General features: G+C 43.9%; 2 protein-coding genes across 2 annotated transcripts; both read right to left on the bottom strand.

Moving 5' to 3' along the window:
• Positions 1 to 4067: 4067 nt before the first annotated feature.
• On the bottom strand, positions 4068 to 5011 carry LOC140851479 (NAC transcription factor 56-like). Its single transcript, XM_073243015.1, has 3 exons — positions 4715 to 5011; positions 4499 to 4609; positions 4068 to 4307 (listed from the first exon to the last, which is right to left on the bottom strand). The coding sequence occupies exons 1-3, from the start codon at positions 5009 to 5011 to the stop codon at positions 4068 to 4070; spliced, it is 648 nt and encodes a 215-aa protein (XP_073099116.1).
• Positions 5012 to 5106: 95 nt separating this feature from the next.
• Positions 5107 to 6576, bottom strand: LOC105031949 (NAC transcription factor 32-like). The gene is made up of 4 exons (XM_073243014.1): positions 6432 to 6576; positions 5961 to 6268; positions 5745 to 5864; positions 5107 to 5301 (listed from the first exon to the last, which is right to left on the bottom strand). The coding sequence occupies exons 1-4, from the start codon at positions 6574 to 6576 to the stop codon at positions 5107 to 5109; spliced, it is 768 nt and encodes a 255-aa protein (XP_073099115.1).
• Positions 6577 to 8046: the final 1470 nt, after the last annotated feature.

The raw sequence follows: 8046 nt of genomic DNA, 5'->3' as shown, positions 1-8046 counted from the left end.
GTCCTAACTTTTTTTCTCTATAAAAAAAAAAGAAGAAAAGAATATGAGCTACACTAACCCAGTAAGTAGAACCGACGCTTCTTTATCGGATCAAGCATAATTTTTTCATGTTAATACCATATTTAGAAAGTAACAGATATTACAAAAATAAATATTTCATAGAGTATATAATAAAACAAGTTATAAACCCATCATGCATGCATAAATCATGTATATTTCACAATCATGAATCATAAATCATTCTTGTTATGTATTCGTATCATGTTTCAAAATATTGCTCATAGATATTAATGCTAAGGTCACTATTATACCCGTGACAGAGCCATATTTCTTAATCGACAGAGTTCTTATTTTATGTGCCAACTTTATATCCGTTGGCAGAGCATGTTTCGTGTGGATGTCTGGATGTCGATCTTTCCGAAGGATTCGTTCATAGCTATTTAAGAGCCTTTGAAATCTTTATATCTTTTTCTTAAAACATACATATACATAGATAAAAAATAATAAAATTTATGCTTCATAATCATGCTATTTTCATAAAACACATTCATAGAATCAATGCTCATAATAAAACATGCTTTTTCACATCACATATACTGATTCTTATTTTATAAAAAAATATGATTTCATCAATAATAATTCTTTACATAAAAAATATGATTATTTAAAAATAAATAAGGAGTGTAAGATCCACTTACCTGTTCATCTTAGATTTTCAGACTTTATTAGAAGAATCAGCTAATCCTATTTAAAATATCAAATCATCATCAATTTCTATTCGATGAATATAATAAGATTAAATTATAAGAAAAGAGGAATGTTGATCGAACGTGTCGGACCATCCAGACATCATGACAATTCAGGATCTTCGAGCTGAGGGTTAGATTCAAGTGACTTGATCGAGGAATCGTGAAGTATAGATCGGATCAAGGTCGAAATCAATCAATAGGATTCATTAATAATAGATTTGAAAGATACTTGATATAGCCAAATGAAGTTGACATACAGCACAGATATCAAAGTAATTTTAGATCATCTTGTTAGAGTCAACATGAGTCCCTAGAAGATGAAAATATGACTCGATACAGGATTCATAGATCTTTTTAGAGAGAGAAAGTCGGTCATGAGAGAGAAAGTAGAGAGAGAATCTTGTATTCTTCAGAAGGTACAACTATGATTGAGATTATCAGAGATCATATCAAAATGACTCATATAGATTAACTATGATCAGATGCTATAAATTTCGGATAAAAATCGAGTTGGGTTCCAACCTACTGTATGATTTTCAAAGCGATTTCAAGTCATCTTATTTTTATCTCAAATTTATCTTAGATCCATGATGCAGTTAGAGAGAGAGTAGGAGAGAAAAATTCTAGAGAGAGAAATTTTAGAGAGAAAAATAGAGAGAGAAATTTTAAAGAGAGAAAGAGAGAGAAAAGGGAGGGAAAGAGGGGGAGAGAGGAGAGAGAAAATACTCTCTCTCTTTTTTTTTTTTCTTTTTTTTTTTTTTTCTTCTTCTTTTCTTTTCTTCTTCTTTCTTTCTTTTCTTCTTTCTCTTCCTGGCCGAACAGAGGAGGGACACGAGGGGGGGACTTGGTGCCTCATGCTCCAATGAGGTGCGGTGGCATGGCCGAAGGTTCGACAGTGGTGGCTGATAGTGGGGGTGCAAGAGATCGCCGGCAGTGAGGCTCGATCGATGGGGGATTTAGAAAAAAAAATAAAAATAGGGAACCGATCCCTTTTCTTGAATTTTTCGATCATTGGCCGATCACTGATGACCATGACCTTTGTGGAAGATAGATGTGGGTTCAAATCTAGGGGTGAGATGCCGCAAACGATGGCACCGATGACGGAAAGGAGAGAATACAGTTTGGTCAAACAGGGACAAAAATAGAGTTTTTGTTTTGTGAGATTTTTCGATGAACCGGACGGCCGGCGAGGGTGCACGAAGTTATGGGAAGGAGGGGAAGGAAGAGAAGGAGGAGAGGGGCTTACCTCAAGCTCTGACGGTGTCTTGACTTCGATTTTCGGCAGGCACAAGCGAAGGTGGTCGCGGCCTCAATTGGAGAAAAGAGGGAGATATCGAGCTCGAAGATGTCGGTGGAGAGTCTTAAGGGGGGAAGACTTATTTATAGAGAGCCCTAGGGCCCCGATGATCCTAGAACTCCCATTCCAATCGGGATTCGCCGAAGAAGATCCTATTGGGAGTCTTCTTCTCCTTTTTCTTTTTCTTTTTTTTTTTGGTTTTGTTTCAGGCTTAGTGGGCCAATTGGGTGGGCTTGATTTTCTTTGGAACAGGATATCACACCTAACATTTTTGTTCATAGGGCTGGAAGTGGGCTCGGGCCGGCCGAGGCCCATCGGGCGGGGCCGGCTTTGGGCTTGGCCCGAAACCATTCAGGTCGGGCTCAGGTCCAAAAAACAGGCCCGTTTTGTTTTCGGGCCGGGATCGGGCAGACCTTTGGCCCGACCCAAGCCCGGCCCGGGCCCGAGCCCGAAACTCAGCCCAAATTTTGGCCCGGGCCTCCACCCTACTTCAAGCAATTGGGGTCCTGGGGAGAATCGATGGCAATAGCGACGGGGGGAGGGGATGATGCAGGGGGCGATGAGGCGACTGTGGCCGAAGGAGAAGGAAAAGATGAAGCTCAAGGAGCGGCATCGACGGGTGATCACTATGAGGATTCTATCTGGATTTCGACAGCATGGGAACTACAACTCCGGACACGGACGAACATCAATGAGGTCACTGCCCTCTCGCAAGGGGGGTGGGTTGGATAGTGCTCCCTGACGCACAACCTTCCCCTCCCGCTCCTCCGCCTCCTCTTCTCGGCTTCTCCCAGGTTTCCATCTCTCTCCCTCCTCTTTAGTCTATCCATCTGATCTCCCTTATCTCCACCACCTACGGCTCCCTCAAAAACCTAGACGACCCCGATCCCCAGCTCGCCGCCGCCTCTATCTCCCCACTGCTGTCATCAACGCCCGAGACCTCATGGATGACCTCGACGACCTCTCCTCCTCCACCTCCACCTCCAAGAAGCCCTACCTTTGCGATTGGATGCCGCCGGCCCGATTGGGCTCGGGCCGTTCTCGGGCTCGGGCTTGGGCTCGGGCCTATATATTTCCAAAAAAATTGAGCCTAAGCCCAGCCCGAAGCTCGAAAAATTATTTCAGGCCGGGCTTGGGCTGGATAAGGCCCGGCCCAATCCGGCCCAGTTCTAGCCCTATTTATTCAGGAGAACAAACTCAAGTCTTTGTCCAAAATTTGTATACTGTTCCCTTAAAGGGGTATAAACAGAGACCAAAAAACACTAACAAATATATTTTATACAGCAATTCAAGAACTGGGAAGTTAAATACAATATACTAAATACATTGCAAAAAAAGAGATCAATGAAGTGCATAGTTTACTAAGGTACCCTATAGTATCCTAAATCGAGTAGTACGGTACGTACTAAATTGGTGCATAGGATGCGTATCAACATTTGGTATGCCAATTCGGCCTCCGTGTTAGGCATATCAATATAGTGATCTCATGGCATCAGTATAAAGCCCAGTACTGAGATGGAATATCTTGAATGTTACTTCTAATACCATTAAGCTCATTCGGTTCTTATAGAGAAAATATCACAAATTCCACAAGTGTACAGCATCTCTTTCCCTTCAGGATATTTTTGGCGGCAACTTGCAAGGAAAAATATGTGAAAACTCTAGTTACCTGGAAAAATTAGCCTTTCATTGGTTTCCTAATTTCCATGAAAACTTTCAGTACTTCCATTGGTTTTCGTTCTGTTCTTTCATAATCTCCCCTAAAAACTGAAGCTATTATTTACTGAATCAATGCCAAATAAATAATCTAAAAGGATTATAGAAAATCACATCAGTGCAAAGCTTAATGTTTGTTGCCAAGCAACAATTTTTTATTTCTCTCTGCGAAACTCAACATACATAGTTCATATTTTCATCTTCCATTGTGTCCCCTATACTAATACTCACAAATGTCATAAATAAATCTCAAAACAAAAGAAATCACCAGCCTATGTAGAGCTGGGTGGTGTTGCCTGCAGCTTCTAATCAAGCAACTGAGGAGGAGGAAGGCATTTTTTGTCATGCTGATCAATGCCAGGGCTTTCATCAGGTGCATTAGCAATTTGTTGGAGGAACTCATCAATGGGTAGTGATTCAAGAAACTCATCAATCTCATCAGAAGTCGGAGACTGCAGCGAGCTGTCATGCAACACACCGGCACAAGACTCCGCCTCTTGGTCCAATGCATCAGTGAGCTGCGGGAGGGTGTCAGGTGCATAGGCGTTTGTTGGAGGAACTCGTCCATGGGTAGTGATTCAAGAAACTCATTTATGTCATCAAGAGTTGGATGCTGCAGCGAGCTGTCAGGCAACATGCAAGGACAAGACTCCACCTCTCGGTCCAATGCATGATTGAGCTGAGGGAGGGTATCGCTAGGTAGCTGAGAAATCAGGCAATCCTGGCTTGGGAGCATTAAAGGTTGATTCTCTATTTCTGGCACCTCCATTGTAGGCACATCTTCACCAGATAATTCTTTGCGAGCGCATGGCGTCAGGTAAATCTTGCAAATGACCCAATCATCCAGCTGCCACAGAGGACAAGAGGCACAAAATTATTATAATAATAAAAGATATTTCATCAACAACTATGAACAAGAGATGTATGATATTCATGGGAGCATAATAAATACCCTGTTTTGGTCCATCGGCATAGCTGCATCACCACCTTTTCTAAGATTCTGGATGGAGTACTCTTCCATCAGCCAGATGCTTTTCTCCTCCTTGCCCGAGGGGGTCCGTTCCATATAGCTGAAGTTTTGCCTGGAGCCAATGACCTGGCCCTCCTCATTGAGCACTGGCTTCACAGATTGATTAGATTTCCACCGACCTTGGCCTGCAACCCGACATGCCCTCTTGCTCTGTTTTGCATCTGGATGCTTCCGAGTGGTCCAGGTGAAGAAGAACCACTCAAAGTTTCTATTTGCCATGGCAAATTGAACTAAAGAAAGGAACCCAAGAAAAGGATGCTGAGTCAGCAACCTTAATCACAGCCAATATAGAAGAGAATAAGAAAAAGAAGGGATCATGGGTGTTGATCTTTACACACACACACATACTTACTTGTAACGTTGCTGGGGTGGTTTCCATAGACATCAGCTTCTTTGATTATGTCGCATTGAAGCGGCTGATGGAGGAGCTTCTCCTTGAGAAAGAAATCCAAGAGCTCCTCATCAGTTGGCTGGAAAATAAATCCAGGTGGGACCATCATGCATGCTGGCTGGTATCAGATGAGAGGGTGTCAGCAATGGAGACAGAGCAAGGTCTTAAAAAAATTGTTACAGCACAGTTTGTATTGGCACATATGTCGCGAATGCAAATCCAGATAATTGGGACAAGGTAGCAATTCTGTTTGTGGATTTTTCATGTATGTTTGCTGGTATCAGATTAGAGGATTCTTATGATATGTTCCTTTTGCTGTATCACTATAGGATTTCTTTAAGATTTCATATGCATGAACTATCCATGTATCAGTTATATTTTGCTGCCTTTTGAGAGCATCTTGCATAGTCTGATCAATAAGTTTGAGAATTCACTGTCTGTTAGTTATGTTTGTGGATTTTTCATGCGTGTTGGCTGGTGTGGGAGTCAGCAAAGGAGACAAAGCAAAGTATTAAAGCAAAGAAGACCAAGAAGAAGAAGAGAGGGAGAAGAGTAAGGCACCTCTATCCTTCTTCTTTTTGCTGCGGGCTCCAATGTAGCGCTAACGACTGGTTTTATTTCAGCGCAACCCTTGCGTCCTTTTGGAGTCAAGTAAATCTTACAGATAACCCAGTCATCCAGCTGCAGTAAGGACAAGAGATGCAAAATTAGAACATCAATTCCTACGATCAAGAAAAGATAAAATTGCAAGAAACCGTTTTTTAGGGTGATATGCACCTTATTGCTGTCCCTCATCACATCGGCACTACCTCTCCTTCTAAGATTCTGTATAGAGAACTCCTCCATCAGCCACACCGTCTTCTCCTCTCCACCCTTCGAGTTCTGTTCCATGTAACAGAAACTCTGCTTTGACCCGATGGCGTTATTCTCGGAATCCAGGACCGTCTTGACACCTTTGGTGGCCTTCCATCTTCCCAGGCCGGCGCGCCGAGATGCGCGGCTGGTTTCGCTTGCACCAGGATGCTTCCGAGTGGTAGAAGTGAAGAAGAACCACTCAAATTCCCTGTTTGCCATGATATTCTGCCCTGAAACATCCCAAGAAAATCCAAGGAAAACGTTAATTAAAACCCCAAATCAAGAACGAAGACGATGGAGCAGCACAAGATTACAACCCCCAAGAAAAACCAAAGAAAAGGTTAGAGACCCTAAATTGAGGAAGAAGATGATGGAGAGGCACGAGATAGTTACAAGCTAAGTCCTTGGGGTGGTTTCCATAGACGTCAGCCTCCACGATAATGTCGCAGGGAAGAGGGCGTTGGAAAAGCTTTTCCTTGAGGTAGGTGACGAGGAGATCCTCATCACTCGGTCTGAACGAGAAGCCCAGCGGCACCATTGTCGTCCCAGCGACCTTTCTTGGACTCCAAGCCTCTCAGACGAAGATCGGAAGATTGAGGACCCAAAGATCGCACGAGAGAGAGAGAGAAAGCGAGAGAGCGAGTTTGAGAGGGAAAAGGGGAAGGTAAGGAGGAGCTACGGGCAGATAATATTTATATGTTGAGGTTTATTCTAACGGTCACTTTTTTTTTCGAAACACCGGCGGATTGGCTGCGGGAGAAGTTCGGGAGACTGCTCATCTTTAGCAGACCGCTACGTTCGCTGGAAATCTTAGAGTTGGCTGGCCCAGACCCAACTCAAAGTGACCCGTTATGTTCCATACTTGGGTTAATGTTGGCCTTGGGAAACCAAATATCCCGTTGGGTCGGCTATACTCTGTTTCTATAAGAGTCATATTGAGTCCGTAGCTTAACCTTAGATTACATCACTTGCCGTTCTGATGCCAACAAAGGTAATACGTTACACCCTCGACCCAAAGCAACTTGAACTCCATTAGATTTGTTATGACAATATCATGTGATCCCTTTAGTGTATTTACTAAAACGGATGCAACTCTAGGCAACTGGGACAAGGTTTAGTAATGTTTGTGGATTTTTTCTTGTTTGGATTTGTAGGGTCATGAATGCCGATTTGTAATTGTGGGATTTTTTTTTTTTTGACAGGAATGCTGTGTTGGCAAATTTTGATAATTAGAATAAGTTTCAGTAATTATTGTTGGGATATACCGACTGACCCCCGTACGTCGACTTACCTTCGGACCGGTCCGACCGACGCCCGACTCTACCGATCGGACCGACGGATGACTCTACCGACCGGACCGACGGACGACCCCGACAACGACTACCGACAATAGCTGCCGATAATATCCGACCGAAGGTATGCCGGTCGAACAGACCCATACTGTTCCCAACCGGTCGAGCAACCGAACCCATATTACCGACTCACTGTCGGGGGTGATAGCCGACGACCGACTTTCACAAGGCATCAGATCAGCCGACAGTGTTTCGGGTCACCACCCGATGACCCGGCAGCCGAATACCGACGTACAGTCGGCCAGCCCATCCAAATACCGTACAACTGCTATGGGTTGTTTTCCTATCAAGGACATACCGTACGACCGCCGTGAAGCGTTGTCCTGCCACGGACATGGTTAATGACCTGACAACCCACGCCGATTTGACAGTCCCTGGCGATTTGACAACTTTCCAGTTGTCTGCACCATTAATGGCGGGACATATCGCATTCTACTATAAAATGGGGTAAGGCAACAGCATTGGTAAGTTTGAGGCAAGCTTTCTCAAGCTCTTTGAGATATCTCTAAGCTCTTGAGCTCTCTCTCTCCCCCCCCCGCTGAGTCTCTGATTTTTCACTGTTGCCTAGTCTCTTCTCTGACTTGACCGTCGGAGGGTCCCCACCGGAGGCATCTCCAGTCAGTGAGGACTCTTCTTGCAGGTGCGCGACCCCGACG

This window comes from Elaeis guineensis, chromosome 9 (genome assembly GCF_000442705.2).
Source record: "Elaeis guineensis isolate ETL-2024a chromosome 9, EG11, whole genome shotgun sequence".
In the NCBI taxonomy this organism is placed as follows: domain Eukaryota; kingdom Viridiplantae; phylum Streptophyta; class Magnoliopsida; order Arecales; family Arecaceae; genus Elaeis; species Elaeis guineensis.
The sequence above is the reverse complement of the archived record's forward strand: the minus strand, read 5'-3'. Positions and strand labels throughout refer to the sequence as shown.

Bases quoted from the DNA above. Each gene is read 5' to 3' on its own strand.
- LOC140851479 (XM_073243015.1), bottom strand. From the start codon at position 5,011: ATGGCAAATAGAAACTTTGAGTGGTTCTTCTTCACCTGGACCACTCGG. The intron at 4,610-4,714 runs GTATTTATTATG...CCTCTGTGGCAG, and splicing joins TGCCGATGGACCAAAACAGG to CTGGATGATTGGGTCATTTG. The intron at 4,308-4,498 runs ATGCTCCCAAGC...CCTCCAACAAAC, and splicing joins AAATAGAGAATCAACCTTTA to GCCTATGCACCTGACACCCT.
- LOC105031949 (XM_073243014.1), bottom strand. From the start codon at position 6,576: ATGGTGCCGCTGGGCTTCTCGTTCAGACCGAGTGATGAGGATCTCCTC. The intron at 5,865-5,960 runs GTGCATATCACC...TCCTTACTGCAG, and splicing joins TGATGAGGGACAGCAATAAG to CTGGATGACTGGGTTATCTG. The intron at 5,302-5,744 runs GTGCCTTACTCT...ATCTGATACCAG, and splicing joins CAAAAAGAAGAAGGATAGAG to CCAGCATGCATGATGGTCCC.